At 35.6% G+C, this 19,158-nt stretch overlaps 1 protein-coding gene across 1 annotated transcript in view; it reads left to right on the top strand.

Moving 5' to 3' along the window:
• The window catches only part of KCNH5 (potassium voltage-gated channel subfamily H member 5), a 160,297-nt gene that overhangs the window by 61,374 nt on the left and 79,765 nt on the right, over positions 1–19,158 (top strand). Inside the window, exons 3-4 of the mRNA XM_022570758.2 lie at positions 4,879–5,739; positions 11,254–11,491. Coding sequence (XP_022426466.2) covers positions 4,879–5,739; positions 11,254–11,491 — 1,099 coding nt within the window. The remainder of the gene's footprint in view (positions 1–4,878; positions 5,740–11,253; positions 11,492–19,158) is intronic.

Raw genomic sequence — 19,158 nt, 5'->3', positions numbered from 1 at the left:
TTACATTTTCTTGGTGGCAAAATATGCCAACCCAGTTCTATTTCATTTGTCCCTTGATGCAGACTGGCAGCCTGGCCCTGTGACAGAATTTTTTTTTTTTCTTTGTTCTCAGTAGTTTGGCATTAGGAGTCTTTGTTCTCCACTTAATAGTAGCAGTGCAAATGCCTTTGTTGGTTCTTGGTGGGGTGGGGCTGGCTGGTGGTAAGGGAAACTGGACAAAGAAGGCTTTTCCTTCTGATATTTTACATGTGTACATTATACCCTTAAATCACAAAGCATCCCAAACTTGGTAAGCATACTGTAATTATAAGCAATTATTAGCCATTGTATTGAAAATTTAAAACATAAAGCTGTGGCCTAAGATGTCCACAGATTCTCAGTCTCCAGGAACCCCAAATCTTTCATAAACTGTGAACTTCACATGGCAGTATCAGTATGTCCCATTCAGATAAATAATGCATGATTTCTTAGTGTGTGTCCTAAATATTGCATGGATGTCCTGCATTTTATCTGACACCCCTATGTGCCCTCCTCCACTGTTCATTTGAAATAGATGCTTTTTTCCCCAAACACGAAGGGTAATCTCAGTTACCACACTGCACTAAGGCTATGTCTTTCCAAGGTTAAGTAACTACCTTTAAAAAGGCAAACAAGGTCAGAGCGGAGTGGGAGGGAGGATGTCATGTCAGTTGATGGAATCAAAGTAAATCCCTTTTCAGTGAACGGGGATGATATAGGAATAGAGTATCTGTGTTTCCATGTTTTGATTTGTCCTGTCCAAAGAGTGTTAATATCTTCAAGGTTTAGCACAAGCCCTGTTTACTCAGGAAGCATAAGAAACATGTCAACCCTTTGAAAGACTTCTAATTAAACTCTTAGAACTTTGATGTCAGACTTAGAGATTAGTATTACATTTTTTAAAAATACCCAATTTCATGTGCCAGTAGAGAAGGAAAAGTATGCTGGTGTTAATAGACAGTTATTGAATTTAGAGAATATTTATTTTAAAATACAAATTATTGCCACTTGATAAGCTATATTTCATGTATCAATCTTAATTTAGAAAATGTGCTTTTAGATAGAGGATTGCTTCTCCTTGACTTTTGTGTTTACAGTGATCATCACTAGTATTGGTTTCTAGTATAAGGTCAATGACTATATGTTATTCCTGGAAGCTGCTGAATCTCCAAGAGGTGATGAAAATGTTTTCAAACAGGAAGTATTTTACGAGAGTTCAAGGGAGACAACCAGCATATTTTGAATGTCTATTATGTGCTGGAGACTATGTGCTTCACATGTATTTCTAATCTAACCAACAGCTTAATGAGAGAGGGTGATGGAGGTAAGTAATTTTGCTAGCATCATAAAATTGTCTGATTCTGAAAGCACATTAATATAACTCCCTTGTGAATATTCCTTATAACCCTCACCTGCAGTTATTTTGTTCTTTAGATGACTGAGCAAAAACCTCACACTTACCAAATTCACTTCTAACTCTGATAATATAAGTGGTAATAATTTCTTACATAGCCTTTTAAATTTATCTTGATGGAGTTGTAACTTTTCCCAGTATTCTTTTCAAAATATATTTTTAATAAAATTTATGCTTACTTATTTGTGAATAGTCATCTAATGCTACATGTACTATGTATTTAATTTTATATTTGAATTTTAAAGAATATTGGAATTTGAAGAGTCCAACCTCCTCCTCAGTGAAAGTATTACACAGACAACATTCGTGTTTCTGTTTGGCTATTTCAGTGGTGTGAGTTTCATGAGTTTTCAAGGCAATTTATTCAATTAATAGGTAGTAGTTGGAAATGAAATTTGTATACTGACTTGGTATTTACCTTCCAGAAACTTCTAAGTATAAATCCTTGTTCTGCCCTCTGGAGCCACATAAATAAATTTAATCCCTCCTCCCACCCAACCCAGGTGCTATGTTGGTAAACTGTTTAAGTTTTCAGTAGTTTTATAGCCTAGAACTCTCACTGTTTGGCCTCTAAACAGCGGATGGCATTAAAAATGGCTTTGGATCATATCTATATGATTCAAAAGAAAACCTTACAAAAAATAGTGATGAACTGCAAGGAAAATTAAGAGATGAATGTTTTCTTACACATAAAAGTATACACACATGTATATATATACTAACATAAATGTTTACATTTATATATTTATATATTTTCTATGAAATGGGAACATGAACATGAAAGCAAATAGCTCTGTTCAGTTGTCTCTTTACTATACTCCTTCTCTGATATGCAAGGAAGTGGAACTAAGTAAGCTAAGCAAGCTTCATCAGTGTTTCTACATTGAATTTTAAGTGTATTGCATCTGTTAACTGGCATTGAAATATTTTTCCCTTTAGAAATGATCTTACCCTATCTTCAAGGGTTTTCTTTATAAAACAAAGTACAACTGGTATCTTGTCACACAAGTATAAAGTCATATGTTTTTATTATTTATTTATTTTCAATAAGATAATTTTATTATTTTTATTATTTTTTTAACATCTTTATTGGAGTATAATTGCTCTACAATGGTGTGTTAGTTTCTGCTGTATAACAAAGTGAATCAGCTATACATATACATATATCCTCATATCTCCTCCCTCTTGCGTCTCCCTCCCACCCTCCCTATCCCACACCTCTAGGTGGTCACAAAGCACCGAGCTGATGTCCCTGTGCTATGCGGCTGCTTCCCACTAGCTATCTATTTTACATTTGGTAGTGTATCTATGTCCATGCCACTCTCTCACTTCATCCCAGCTTACCCTTCCCCCTCTCCGTGTCCTCAAGTCCATTCTCTATATCTGCATCTTTATTCCTGTCCTGCCCGAAGGTTCTTCAGAACCTTTTTTGTTTTTTTTTAGTTTCCATATATATGTATTAGCATACGGTATTTGTTTTTCTCTTTCTGACTTACTTCACTCTGTGTGACAGACTCTAGGTTCATCCACCTCATTACAAATAACTCAGTTTTGTTTCTTTTTATGGCTGAGTAATATTCCATTCTATATATGTACCACATCTTCTTTATCCATTCATCTTTCAATGGACACTTAGGTAGCTTCCATGTCCTGGCTGTTCTAAATAGTGCTGCAATGAACACTGTGGTACATGACTCTTTTTGAATTATGGTTTTCTCAGGGTATATGTCCAATAGTGGATTGCTGGGTCATATGGTAGTTCTATTTTTAGTTTTTTAAGGAACCTCCATATTGTTCTCCATAGTGGCTGTATCAATTTACATTCCCATCAACAGTGCAAGAGGGTTCCCTTTTCTCCACACCCTCTCCAGCATTTATTGTTTGTAGATTTTTTGATGATGGCCATTCTGACTGGTGTGAGGTGATACCTCATTGTAGCTTTGACGTGCATTTCTCTAATGATTAGTGATGTTGAGCATTCTTTCATGTATTTGTTGGCAATCTATATCTCTTCTTTGGAGAAATGTCTATTTAGGTCTTCTGCCCATTTTTGGATTGGGTTTTTTGGTTTTTTTGATATTGAGCTGCATGAGCTGCTTGTATATCATGGAGATTAATCCTTTGTCCGTTGCTTCATTTGCAAATATTTTCTCTGATTCTGAGGGTTGTCTTTTCGTCTTATTGATGCTTTCCTTTGCTGTGCAAAAGCTTTTAACTTTCATTAGGTCCCACTTGTTTATTTTTGTTTTTATTTCCATTTCTCTAGGAGGGGTATCAAAAAGAATCTTGCTGTGATTTATGTCGTAGAGTGTTCTTCCTCTGTTTTCCTCTACGAGTTTTATAGTATCTGGCCTTACATTTAGATCTTTAATCCATTTTGAGTTTATTTTTGTGTATGGTGTTAGGGAGTGTTCTAATTTCATTCTTTTACGTGTAGCTGTCCAGTTTTCCCAGCACCACTTACTGAAGAGACTGTCTTTTCTCCACTGTACATTCTTGCCTCTTTTATTAAAGATAAGGTGACCATATGTGCGTGGATTTATCTCTGGGCTTTCTATCCTGTTCCATTGATCTATATTTCTGTTTTTGTGCCAGTACCATACTGTCTTGATTACTGTAGCTTTGTAGTATTGTATGAAGTCAGGAAGCCTGATTCCTCCAGCTCTGTTTTTCGTTCTCAAGACTGCTTTGGCTATTCGGGGTCTTTTGTGTTTCCATACAAATTGTGAATTTTCTTGTTCTAGTTCTGTGAAAAATGCCATTGGTAGTTTGATAGGGATTGCATTGAATCTGTAGATTGCTTTGGGTAGTAGTGTCATTTTCACAATGTTGATTCTTCCAATCCAAGAACATGGTATATCTCTCCATCTGTTTGTATCATCTTTAATTTCTTTCATCAGTGTCTTATAGTTTTCTGAGTACAGGTCTTTTGCTTCCTTAGGTAGGTTTATTCCTAGGTATTTTATTCTTTTTGTTGCAATGGTAAATGAGAATGATTCCTGAATTTCTCTTTCAGATTTCTCATCATTAGTGTATAGGAATGCAAGAGATTTCTGTACATTAATTTTGTATCCTGCTACTTTACCAAATTCATTGATTAGCTCTAGTATTTTTCTGGTAGCATCTCTAGGATTCTCTATGTATAGTATCATGTCATCTGCAAACAGTGACAGCTTTACTTCTTCTTTTCCTATTTGGATTCCTTTTATTTTTTTTTCTTCTCTGATTGCTGTGCCTAAAACTTCCAAAACTATGTTGAATAATAGTGGTGAGAGTGGGCAACCTTGTCTTGTCCCTAATCTTACTGGAAGTGGTTTCAGTTTTTCACTATTGAGAATGCTGTTGACTGTGGGTTTGTCATATATGGCCTTCATTATGTTGAGGTAAGTTCCCTCTATGCCTACTGTTTTTATAATCATGTTTTTTATCTCTCTCCCCCTCCACAGATCATTTTCCGCAAAATCAGTGATGTGAAGAAAGAAGAGGAGGAGCGCCTCAGGCAAAAGAATGAGGTCACCCTCAGCATACCCGTGGACCACCCGGTAAGAAAGCTCTTCCAGAAGTTCAAACAGCAGAAGGAGCTGCGGAATCAGGGGTCAACGCAGAGTGACCCTGAGCGGAACCAGCTGCAGGTAGAAAGCCGCTCCTTACAGAACGGAGCCTCCATCACTGGCACCAGTGTGGTCACCGTGTCACAGATTACGCCCATTCAGACATCTCTGGCCTATGTGAAAGCCAGCGAGTCCCTCAAACAAAACAACCGTGATGCCATGGAACTCAAGCCCAGTGGTGGTGCTGACCCCAAATGTCTCAAAGTCAACAGCCCCATAAGAATGAAGAATGGAAATGGGAAAGGGTGGCTGCGACTCAAGAATAATATGGGAGCCCATGAGGAGAAGAAGGAAGACTGGAATAATGTCACTAAAGCTGAGTCAATGGGGCTACTCTCCGAGGACCCCAAGGGCAGTGATTCAGAGAACAGCGTCACCAAAAATCCACTAAGAAAAACAGATTCTTGTGACAGTGGGATTACAAAAAGTGACCTTCTTTTGGATAAGGCTGGGGAGGCGCGAAGTCCACTAGAGCATAGCCCCATCCAGGCTGATGCCAAGCACCCCTTTTATCCCATCCCTGAGCAGGCCTTACAGACCACACTGCAGGAAGTCAAACACGAACTCAAAGAGGACATTCAGCTGCTAAGCTGCAGAATGACTGCCCTGGAGAAGCAGGTGGCAGAAATTTTAAAAATACTTTCAGAAAAAAGTGTGCCCCCGACCTCTTCTCCCAAATCCCAAATGCCGCTCCAAGTACCTCCCCAAATACCATGTCAGGATATTTTTAGTGTTTCAAGGCCTGAGTCACCTGAATCTGACAAAGATGAAATCCACTTTTAATATATATATATATATATATATATATATATTTGTTAATATATTAAAAACAGTATATACATCTATATACATATGTGTGTATATACAGTATATACATATATTTTCACTTGCTTTCAATATGATGAACACAATATGGATTTTGATATGTAAATATTGCATGTCCAGCTGGATTCTGGCCTGCCAAAGAAGATAATTATTAAAAACATAGATATCGCTTGTATATTATGCAGTTGACTGCATGTACACTTTACATTTATTTATAATCTCTATACTTTTAAAAGGTATGATTTTTGTTAACCAAGGCAATGTAATAGTTAAAGAATCAGGGTCCAACCTGCCAATGTTGCGATGACAAATTTGATCTCAGGCCGACTGTATTGAGCTGTCATTTCCTCACTCTTCTGTTAAGTTAAAATTATAAATTAATGCCAGGGAAGCATTCAGCATTTTAGAATGTTAGTGCCATTTTGTGATCCCTTTCCATAGGATATTTTTCTGTAACTTAGTGTTAGGTTATTTTCCCCAATAGGCAGTGTTTGCTCCATTTAAATGACTGTTTTGTTGCCTCAGTCAGATAGCTGTGTGGGATGCTGAGAACTTATTGCTATGGGGTTTGTGCATGAATTGCATTTTTGCTCAACTATACCTCTCCTTTTTTTAACATTATACTTAGATAGTAATCATAAACTCTTATGTAAGGATATCCCTACTCCCTCTGTCTTAAATAACAGCCACCATCTTATAAGCTGATTTTTATCAACCCCATAAATATGAAACTATTAATATAGTGTATATTATAGAAATACTGCATCACAGGGTAAAAGGGCCTTTTAACAACTCATGTTAGAGATGGTGATTTTCCAAAGGTGATGAATGTTCTAACTTTGTTTTTTGAAGACTTGTTCAAGGGTGAAGTTAAAGGCTCTTAGCAAAGAAACAAGTAAACAAAATACATTTAAGTAATCATATCAAAAATTAAACTAGAATGATATAAAATAAAAAAGAATATAAATAGACAAGTTTCTGTAGCTTATTTGTGACTTAGAAAGAATGAAACATGGGTACAGAATTGTTCACACCTGATTCTTAACTGCTTATAGAGGTAATACATGAAATGTGGTTAGAAAACAAAGAAAACTAAATAGTAGACGTTAAGTTGCTCAACTCAGACAACTGCTTTTCTATAATTTTATTCTGGTTACAATTTTCTAAAGCTTTTTTTGCACACAGTTCTACTGCTGGACTTCTGCTGAGTTGATACAATAGACTACCACAGCTCGGACAGATCCGCTCATGAAAGGGGGGTACTAAAGACTGAATTTCAGAGTCTTTTGGGCCACAAATTCTCTTCTTAGAAAGTGCCTATTATCAACCAAAAAAAAAAGTAACAAAAGGCTGTGTATAGCTAGACTCTTAAATGCTGTATATTGAGAATAAAATGCACACTCATTTGTGAGAACCTAGAAAACTTTATTTCTTTTGACTAAAGTTTACTTTATAAAGTTGATCAGAGAGGCATACTTTTAAATTGGTGCATGCATGACAGTTAACAGCAGGAGCAGGGTAGTTAATGTTTGCATCAAGTTGAAAATATATAGCAGTAATTTGTATATTATTACATATATGACCATCTGTACATATATGTTAGCATACACAAGATGATAGCAAAATGAAAGGAGATATTTTGATGTGTTGTAGCCATTTTTATGAGCTTTTTAAACTATCTCTGAGGATCCCCAAACAAAAACAACAGAACTGAAAAACAAGTTACGACCATCAGACTGGAGAAGTGAAAAACAAAGTATTTTATAAAAACAGTTGATATTTTAGAACTTCTATTAGAGGTTCTTCACATGCCCACAAGATGTGCCTCTTTAATCTAGGAGTCTCAGAACAGATGTTATGTGCATGGGTTCCATTTTCCTTTCTTTGTGCCCATAGCTTCCATTTCTCAAAATGGAAGTTTTCAGGGGAACACTTCTCCATGCTATGCTACAATATCTACCTACCATAGGCACAAGACAGTGAGGTAACTATGGTGTAAGAAATCAACATTGAAATTGAGACTCTGTTGCTTTTATGATGAGGATGGTACCTTCTTCTTGACTTCAGATATTTATTGAATTTCAGGGTATTTTCTATTTAACCATGTATGAGACAAGCTTGGCTAAGCTTTCAAAGTGCGTGGTAAAAATAATCTGAGTACAGAAATGGTTAGTTTAACTTTAGCCATGTGCTTCAGAAATAACAGTTGGTGTAAAGGTGTGAGTGACTGTGAAACAGCAGGGCGGTTTGTACTTGTGATCCATGCCTTTGCTTATTAGTGTTGCTAATATCTGCTGTGCTCTGACATTGACTCAGAGCTTCATCTAATTGACCTACAATATTGATGTTCATATATAGAGGAAACTACTTTAGAACTACTTCAGGTTGTCACAAAAAAGGGAAGAGTATCGGTTGCTTATTTATGGTGCAGTTATCACAGTATTCTTTTCCAGCCACCTCTGTTCCTGTGTGCATGATATGATGAAGTGCTGAATGCACTCTACTGTTTTCAGCAGGAATGCATGTGTTCAGCAAACATTGTATATATAGAGTAGTCTTTTAGGTTTCCAGATTCCACAACTCTTTCCAGTCAAACTTACTCAGATTTGAATGAGGGGTGAGCACTTGCTTTAATACGTGCAATAATGATACAATCATGTTCTGTGTTGCCTCAACCAGCACAGAGACAGTAGATTCTCTTTGGGGGGACCAGATGACTGCATGTTTTATTCTTGTACTGTATAGATGCTCTCAGTGCATCCAGAGTAAAATTTTGTACTATTATCTTTCTGAACAATGGAATAATAGGAGTAAATAGATATGTGTTTAAAATTTGAACATTTTCCAAAGCAACTTATACACCTTCAGTATTTTTCTATGATAATGTATAAGATCAGATGCTGTACCCTGGACAGGTGGTTGTAATGTACTGTGATAACAGAAGTCAAACAAAAACGGAAATGTGAGCTGCATATCATAACGACAAGTTTTATCAGTCTGTATTAGGATATTATTGCACTAAATGTGATCTAGTAAATAGAGGAGCTTATGATAAAAGGCAAATAGGAACATGAAAGGCAGATGACAATGCCAAAGCTGCTCGTGTCCCACATTGACATAAATAGTCCTTAGAATGGTCCAGGCATAGACGTTGAATAGAGACACATAGTTCATTGTTAAAATGGAAAATTTTTATTATGACACTGGTTTCATCTTACATTAAGTATAGAAGTATGAGTGTCCTAAGTATTCAGTTAAAAAAATTATGTAGATCAGAACAAGAGAATTAGAAAATTTGGGATTTTAACTTGCTCCTAAGAACAAATATATACTCCAGGAGTACCCAGCACTTTAAGAATATTAATTATGACCACTAATTAAACTGCATTTTGAAAGTTAATCTTATTGGAGCCCAAATGAAAACCGGAGCGTCCATCCTTAAATTTAAGGAGATTTGGTTCACCTGTGAGATCTGACCCATTTGCTGTTCTATTTTAAATAACTAAATTCTTTTAGAAACCTTTTTTTAAAAAAAATTAGTCTTCAGAACAGTGACTGTTTTTGAAGTGTGCAGTGGCTGATACTAGTGAAATTATTTGTCATATCCCTAATAAATTCCACTCTCTTTTAAGATCTCTATCTCTTCCAAAATTTTATGTAGGTAATAGGAAAATTTGTCTAGAATGTACATATCATACATGGATAACTTTAAGGATATTTGTAATCACGTGAATGTTGTATTTCATACTTTGTTATGATAAGTGTATTTCTCTTGTGGTCTAGACGGAAAGGGAGAGAAGAAAGAACAACTTTTTGGAAAACTAGAATTCAAGCCTAGGATGAATATCTGAGCTCTGTCTTGGATTCTGCATCTAGCTTTGCCACAATCGCACTGTAACTTTGGGCAAGTTAACTCTTTTTTGGTGTATCTGGGGCTTCAGTTTCCCTACTGATAAATAATACAACGAAGGTAAGAACTGCTCCCTTCTTTCACCAAGATGATATTAGGTCAGTGGAAAATCATCTTCCTCTCAGATGAAAATAACATTAAGACAAATTATTTTTTTTTCATTCATAGCAGACTAGCCAAGATGCACTTTCTAAATATTCTTCTAGGTTTTAGAGAAGACTTCTCTGGTCAGAGGTTGGTGGGGAAAGGCATAAGTAGCTAAATAATTATTGGCCAGTGGCATGTAAGTATAAGACTTGAAAATTATCTGGGAATATAGAGCTACTAATCAAATAAACATGGAAAGAATGAAGAACTTTTAGGAAGGAAGAGAGAAATAAGAGAAAAAGGCATATGTAAATATTATGATTTTTCTTATTCTACCTAATCATACTGCTCAGCAGAAATTCTCAATTTTGTGAGAAAAAGTAAACAACTTGGTGAATATTCAAGGTATAGCTCATCCTCAACTTTAGTATGAAAATAATCATGACTTTCTCAAGATAATGGCTACACATAGGTAGATGTTCTTATAACAAAATTTTAACTATGAAAGAATCCTTTCCAATGACTAATCATTTTTTCAGTGTGTATCTTGAACTGGAAAAAAACAGTTTTAAAAAAGGGAAATCATTTGAATTACATTAGAAAACCACTCATGTTGTATCCTAATGAGAGTGTTTTAATTTTAAAAAGTTATAATTTGTAATTAGTAATATTGGTGACTCAAGGAAGCCACTTAATAGCATGTAAAAATTTATTTTCACACATGAGATTCATTTTGTTAACAATTGTTTGTTCTGCAAAGACAGTCTTGTAAACTAAGAGATACAGTCAAACCTGCAGTCACTACATTTGCCATGACCCTTTGAGTAAAGAAAATAACAAGAGCATGTAGAAACAAAGGGGAAATTTTAATGTACTACAAGAGATATTTAGATCTCTTACTGGGTTTTCTAATCTTTCCATCAAATCAGAATTTTAAAATTGTTATTACAAATTAGGAATTAGGCATTATTTTGAAAACAGACACAATTTCTCAAGTTAAAGGAAGACTAGTTATAAATGCCTGAGACTTTCAAGAAGTATTAGAGGGGGTTTAAGGGGATTGGTCATCATTGACCATGACTTTTTACTATGCGTTATAATCCTTATGAGTTATTTGCTAAGTGGTCAGTAACGTTTATATTTTTATCTGCTGTGATGGACCCTTGGCATTCCAACTCACAGTCATATTACATATGTATTTGCATATGTAAATAAATATTTTCAGTCAACTTGCTCTCAGCGTAAACTTTGTACTTAACAGCCTAAATGTTGTTAGCAGCTTAGATAATAAAAACTCTTACAGGTGTGGCATGACATTTATTATTATTTAGAATGTTGATATAGATTAATTTGACATTATAGGAAATATTCTTCTTATCTTGGTCTAGGAAAACATATCAAGAGGTGATACATGTGGGACTACACGATCAGAACAAAAACAGAGTCAGGTTTTAAGTAGGACAGTGGTGCCAGACTGCATGAGTTCACAGGAGTCCAAATCAGGATTTGCATTTTCACGTTTGGAACAGATCTACAAAGAAGAGCATAATGGAGGTCGCAGTTTAGTGCATGGAGAGCTAAGCATGGTCACTGGCAATGCTTATGGGTGCAGTCAGATCAACTTTGGTGAGTTTATATAGAATTTTTTTTTTGTCTTCCCTTAGCTTTACTGGTGTACATTGCTTTACATTTATTGACTGCTCTGTGTAAGTATGTGCAGCCTTCTCAATGAGAAGGATTGGCTAAGTCTGGATCTTCCATTAGTCATGGAAAAAAAAATATATATATATATATGGCTGGGGAATAGATGAGGGAACTTGTCAGAATAGCATAGCTATTGAGATTCTAACACAGGCAGGCAGACCCTGGAGAGAAAACTTCACTTTATAAAATACTGACATTTGCAAGGGCTATCTAGCCCAACCACAAATTTCAGATATTTCAAGACATGTACTTTTAAAGTTTCCTGAATTTAAAATAATTTTTTAAAATTTCACTCTATTATATAAGTATAAATTTTTATTTTTCATAATAGGTTAGAATAAATGACAGAGGTTGAAGTCATAACTATTGCAAGCACAAGGTACCCTATCCCAGTAATAAGATCTTCCTTTATTTCTCCCAACAACTTACCAGTAGAGGTAAGTCACCAAATGTGGTTGTAAGTAAGAGGCAAGTTGTGGTCACTGGTATTAACATTTCCTTTTCCAACTGAATTTTAACCCAAAGAGGTAATGCATGATAGTCAAGAAAAGCAAGAAACATTCAGGTTTTTTTCTATAATCTCTCTTAATTTTTAATATTGGGGTTTGGGTGAGACTATGGAAATATTTTATTTCTAAAATTTATTTTCGACCCACTGAATTTTAAGTAGATTATGCAGATCTTTTAATTTTTTTTTTAATTGTACCACTGTTGGCTTCTTGGCCAAACTACTATTAAATGCATTATCCAAATGAACTGTTTCAGCTTAGAATAGCAATTTGTATTATTTCCAAATTTAATGAGCCTCTTGTATGTATATTTACTTCAGAGAGTTTAAATAATTTTCTCTAATGAAAAAAATGTTAATATTCTTAATGTGATTTATTCTATCCGTTGAGATTTTTTTAAGATAATGTTTTGAGATAAGGAGAAAATACAAGGTATTACAGTATACTCTGGGATCCTCAGCCCAAACCATCTTGTTTTCACTTTGATGACAATACAGCAAGAGATAACCATGGAAAAGACCATTCTACCTTTTTCAGAACAACTGGGGAGGACCCCAGTGACACTGTATAAAGCTTTTATAGTTAGCTCACTTTCATCCCTGGCTTTTACATTATCACTGTGTTACTATTTAAGTATGGTCATGACTTGTGCTACATCTAAATGCATTTGTTCAAAGAACAATTGACCTAAAAGTACAGTTGGGCCAGAATTATAACTGAGGAAAATAAAAAAGAGGGTTAGGTATAGCTGTTACTTTCTCTTAATGTGTTTTCTCTGTGTGATGCTCTTAAATATTTATTTATTTATTTAGAGATAACACATTGTCAACACCATAGTTAAGACTTTAATGAAACGTTAGGAAGCAGTGTCAAAGTTTGTCAAATACTGGAGCTTTAATACATATATAAATGAGTGCTCCCCCATCAACTGAGTTTAGAACTTCTAGTTCTTACCTAGAAGCCCAGGCCCATAAACATTCGGCTGGTTGGGCTCTATCTTCATGGAGTAAAGTCAAGAGGATCTGACCACTCTCTCCTTCATGCATATTTACTAACTGTTGAATGACCAGACCAATCAAGGCCAAAATATCTACATTGATGCCTGAATAAACCAGATTGGGTATTCATAGCAACCAAATTAAGTATTTCACTGCCAAATATTTTATCCGCCTTCTCTGCTAAATCGTCTTTGATGACATGAATTTAACCTCTTCCCTCCATGGTCAGACTCTCTATTGGGAAGTTGGACTTTGTGATTAAAACAACATAAAGATTATTGTAAGTCACAGAGGTGTTGGTGTCATGGATCCCTCATTTGCTCTTCAATTTTTTCCAACCAAAGTATGATGGGAAAGATTCCTGATGAGGCCATGATTGAGCAAACAGGAAGAATAGCTAGCAAACTATGCAAAATCACAATAATGATTCATTTTGAATTTCATGTCAAAGACATTTTGATAGACCTGGGTCTTTAATAATGGTATATTATGTCACAGCCATGCATTGTCAGTTTATACAAAAGCCAAATGTACTTTTATTTAAAATCAAGATTATTTAAAATCTTTCAGATTTAGGAAAATCGTGGCAAGGATAGGTTTTTGATCTGTGCAGCAATGTTTTCATGTTATGATTCTCAGTGTTCTTTTTCAAAGATGGTATAAATGTCTTGTTCACTTCCATCTTATTGGCAGCACTGGTGTCTTCCATTGAGCAGTCATCTTCCTCCTTAGATCCAATTCACAGTTAAAGAGAGATAAAACATGCATTTTATATTATGAACAATATGATTGTTACCACATTGAAATTGGAAACCAATTTAGACCCATTTCTACCCTACACATCCACTGTTGTTTATGGGAAAAGCAATGATTCCTAGAAGTGCTTGGTACTCAGACAACACAAAGTAAAATGTGCATATTTATGATATATTAAGAACTATAGATTTCTTTTTATTCTATGCTCTAGTGACATTGTTTACATTAGTTGCAGCATTTTGTATACTATACTGTAAATTCCTGACTATAACACTAATATTACAATGGGAATTTATTTTTGAAAGTTTGTAAATGTTTCTGCCACTGCAACCATATTGGTGGGAAATTGGGGTATTAAAAATGCCTCTATCTGTAAGGGTTAATTCACTGGAAACAATTGATTTATGTATTGGCCAAGGGAATAATGCAAAAACTTCATGTGATGTTTTTAATACCTTATGCTAAGCAGTACTAGTTTGCTCTTTTCAAAATTTAATTCATGTTTAGCAAATCATTTTTTCTACTTAAACAAAGGTATTGCAATGTGTAATATAGAAATTTTTTATGTACTGTTGACATCACCTGATTGCTGAGAGAATGTGTGAAAATGTTTTTAACTTTGTGACTTCAGGGTCAATTCTGGAATACTTGTGATCAAAATTTGATTGTGTCTGGGAAGTTTGTGGTGATTATCGCTTTACTTAAGATTTGTTCTCAAGACACAATCATTTAAAAAAAATTGAATTGGCAGGTGGAAGTTTCTAACCCAGAAGAATTCTGGGTTTCAGCACAATAAACTGTATTTCATCAGGGAGGATTAACTTTGGGTTTTTTTCCACAATTTATTTAAATGTGAATATTTTTTCATGATACAGAATAAAATGTGCATTTTATGGAACTTGTTTGAATTGAGTCTTTGTTGAAAATTATTGTTTTGAATTTAGTTTAGTAAATGAAAAGCTCCCCATTACAAACACATGAAGCGCAGTGGGTTCAGAGAAAACAGTCTTTGATATATTAGTTTAAAATGTTATTTTAAACTTCTATAATACTTTTCCTCTGATAAATTGTACTGACAGTGTAAGTAATAAAATTAGAGTCATATATATGAAGTTGAAATTTTAAACCCCAGCAGTAAGTTTGTTGGAATTAGAAGATATCTCTGTTCCATGAAAGATGGAAAATAAAATCTGGATGGAATTTTGGAGAAAATTTTATTTTTAAATGGGATTTCTCTAATATTTCTTCATTCTATCAATCTATCAAAAATGTTATTATTTTCCTAACATTATAGGTTTATCCCAGTCTGTGAAATTTAGAAGCATAGGGGAAGAATGTACATGGAACAATAGAGTACTTTCATTTTTTCAAAACATTCATTAATGGTTCTGCCACTAACCCTTGAGTCATTAAAAGGTAAGGGTTGAATATATAATAAAGAAAGGCTGTTATAGGAGAATGCAATTTTTTTTCTAGTTGAAGAAACACAGTTTAAGAGGTGCATTTTTGGACATCACTGAAGAGTTACTGGTATCTATTGTTTTTTTGTGCAATGTAACATTTTTGATTGAGAGACAACTAAATAAAGCTTTGTCTTTGCTATGGTTGCATTCGGGTGTATTTATAGGGGGTGGAGGTTCTAGAGTCTGCTCTCATTTATACAGGAGCCAAGGATATATGATGATCACACACAACTAAATGAATATCAAAGTAGTGTCATACTTTCTACGCAAAATGTCAGTAGTTAACGCTTCCTCCACTCTTTCCCCCTTTTTTCCTTCTTTCCTTACACACACACACACTCAGAAATATATTACAATCTCTCCATGTAAGTTTGGTGGTAATAACTTAATTGAGAAAGATACTTATTTTCAAAATGTGATAAACCATATAATGGATTTATAAGAGATTAAGAGGAGGATGAGAGAGAAATTTTTGTCCTAGGGGATGTTTTCTCCTGACGGTGTGGTGAAGAACAGAGCATGTATGAACCTTCCAATTCTCAATCTTCTTATGTTAGTATGCTTCTACTCCCAACCAGCAAGGAGGGTTTTGCTTTCTATAAGATGGTTGAAAACAAGTCAGATCCATTTTGCTTATTCTAGGTAAATAAGCATAATGTGCTTTAATTGGATTAAATAAAGATGTGCCCAATGTGAGAAAACCAGAACTGACATTTTACAGCTGGAAGGGACGTTGGAAATGAATCGGCACCACACCTACTTTAAGAAATTAAGAAACCAAGGATTGGAGAGGGTAAGCGATTCTCCAAAGTTATATGTATCGTTATTGCAATTAAATAGGAGCTAGGATTAAAATTCAGTTGTCTTGATTCCAAGTCCAGTGTCTGTTCCACTATATCACATCGCTGTGTGGGTTTTCCACAATGAGCACAAGCACACGTACACACACACACACACAAACACATTTCAGCTAATGCTACTAAAATGTTGCTAGTCTCATCTCTGAGTGCTGCTGAAATGACAGTTGTCCAACTGTGCTATTGACTTAAAGCTGTGTGTCCTTAATTTCAATTTTCTTAAATTAAAAAAGGTAGCTCAGAAAAGGTGTACTCTCCCTTTGATATTAATCATTTAGTATCCTACAATCATGATACTCTCTGTATACCTAAGAGTTTTAGAATCAGAACTTAATAGATCAAGTTTGTTGTATCTGGCTAAGGCTGCAAGTCGCGAAAGAGTTCAAGAAGACACAGAAAGATTGGCTAGTTGCTGACCACCCCAGATTACTGTGTGAGGAGCAGGAACTGGAACTTCTGGGCCTCTAGTCTCCTGTGAGTCCATGGGGGTGCAATAAACACTACTTTCCATCTCACCTGATTCTACTGTTTTCTGGTACTTAAAATTAAGTCTTTAAATGTGTGTGTATGTATATATGTGTGTGTGTTTGGGGAGGATACCTTCCTTAGTTCTTAAAATTCACTGGGACTATTCCAATAAAAAGGGGAAATGTATGTCTGTCATGCTTTATAAATAACAGTGTTCAATATGGTCAGTTGCTGGTAGAGTAGTGCTAGCATCTTGTCACCTGGAATCATTCAACCCATCAACAAACATTGCTTCTGGGTATGATATGATGACCAAACCGACCAAATACAGCTACACCCAAAGTATGGATCTTAGGGTTTGCTGTCTTCCACATCTGTGAATGTCCTATTGTAACAACAACAGCAAGATTCTGTTGAAATGCTTATGCTAATGACCTTGAGCTATTTAATTTACTGATTGGCAAGAGTGCCAAGAACAATTCCTGGGCTTAGGGAGATGGAAGAATTTCAGCTTTTTCATACCTTCTTTAAATTTCCACGCTCTTCACTCCTAACACCACTCCCCCAAATCTTAACAACTCGGGCAAAGAGAGAAGAGAGAAGATTTTCAGAATCCTGGTTCTTTCACTGCTGCCCATTCATCTGCTGTTGCCTGTAGTTTTCCACTGGGCTCTAAGCAGGGGGAGCAGAAGAAACACTCTGCAGGTGACCTTGAGCTGCAGGCTTTGTGACTCCCTGCCTGCCTAAGGAAAAAAAGGAGGACTAAAGCAAGACATCCAACAATCACCATTAAACTCTCTAAAGGACAGGGTCTGAGAGGACAGAGGGCAGGGAGGAGAGCTTCCTTTCAGCACATCAGCAACAGATAAAGACACTTCTGTGCTGGTGGGGTTGCCAGGAGCCTTGCTCTTCTTCCTTTCTTTTGCTAGTGGGTACTTTATTCTTTGTGCAGCCTGGTGAGAGTGCTTTGAAAAGTATAATCGGTTATACAAAACTTGAGATGCTTTCTATTTACTATTAATTTTCCCAGTAGTCAAGTGTAGATCCTAGAACTTATTGAGGAGCCATAACTATTAGTAACGCACATTGACACCAAGTTTCTAGTGAAGTTCCAGGTTTTTTAACCTTCTTTATAGAGAAAATCAGAAAAGGTAAAAATTTGTTCAGGCATGGCTAGCAGCTAGAGTGATTTTACTTCCCTGTCAACCATAAAGGCAAACACATACCACACACACCCTCTCCTGCCCTACCTCCCAATTCAGGAAATAAAATATATTTTTTAAAAACCTCAACTTATGGGCTATGTAATAGCCCTAATTTAATCTGAAATTCTCAAGAAAGCAGTACCATTTGACATTTCTACTTTCAGTGAAAATATGAGATCTCTGTTACACCAACTGGAAGTTAAATACTGTTTCAGCATTCTTTCTGATTTATGATTCAGAGCTATAAGATAAGTTCCCAAAGTTAATGTTAAAGCAGTAGAGAGGCTCCTAGTTGTTGAGTTAGTTTAGGACTTTCACCCAACTTTATTTATTTACTTAAACTTTTTATTTTATATGGGAGTAGAGTTGATTAACAGTGTTGTGATAGTTTCAGGCATACAGCAAAGTGATTCAGTTATACATTTTCCCATTTAGGTTGTTACATTCACCCAACTTATTTAGATACAAGTGCGGTTGGCAATTTAGAGAGTTTATACTGAACATGACACAGGGACCAAAGTTCAATACCAGCAACTGCATCCTCCTCACTCAGCCTCCTTTCTATGCTTTGACAGGATATCTGTGGCTTATACAGAATTACATCTATTGTGCTTTTGCACCTGTTTTTACTGTTTCACTCAAATTGACTTTGATATAGAACCAAGATTCTCACTATTTCGTATGTTGTATATGGATGGATAGATAGATAAGTAGAATTATCTACCATTTGTCAGATAAAGTCCTAGTTACTTTCATGTATAATGCCCCCAATGACCCCATTAGAGAGTCAAGGCCACAGGCTGTAGGCGACTAAAAGCCTTTTCTAAGCTCACATAACTAGAAAGTATCAGAGAAAGTTTTCAAAGCCAGAGTTCTGACTCCACATCAAGTTTTTATTTGCCTCAAAGTGTCCCTCAGACATGTACTAGATACCTGGTTTACATATAAGCACTTGTAGAACTAAAAGAAATGTTACTATTAGTTGTTGGGGGCGGTGCTCTTTCATGGTCCACGGTCCTCACAGAAAATTATCACTGCTCTCAGAACTTCAGGGTTTGGCCTTGTGCTGTTCCTAAGGCAGGACACAATGTAGTCTCATCATTGCGTGTGGTCTGTCTCTTTGTTTCTCCTTTGCACAGTGATCCGTGTGGAAAAGCCCCACAGGAGTACTGAGATCAGTGCAGAATTCTCCAAGGATGTAGACATGAAGCTTCTTAAAGAAAAAAAAATCTTCTTCTTTATACCTTCCCTCAATGCTTAGAAGTGTGCCCTGTGCCCGTTGCAGTTACTACAATTAAAAGTCTTGAAAGGGAGGTGTCCGCTGCACTGGTGA

The sequence above is a fragment of the Delphinapterus leucas genome, chromosome 2 (genome assembly GCF_059928025.1).
Source record: "Delphinapterus leucas isolate spDelLeu-1000000601 "Yukka" chromosome 2, BTC_Dleu_Yukka2, whole genome shotgun sequence".
Taxonomy (NCBI): Eukaryota; Metazoa; Chordata; class Mammalia; order Artiodactyla; family Monodontidae; genus Delphinapterus; species Delphinapterus leucas.
The sequence above is the reverse complement of the archived record's forward strand: the minus strand, read 5'-3'. Positions and strand labels throughout refer to the sequence as shown.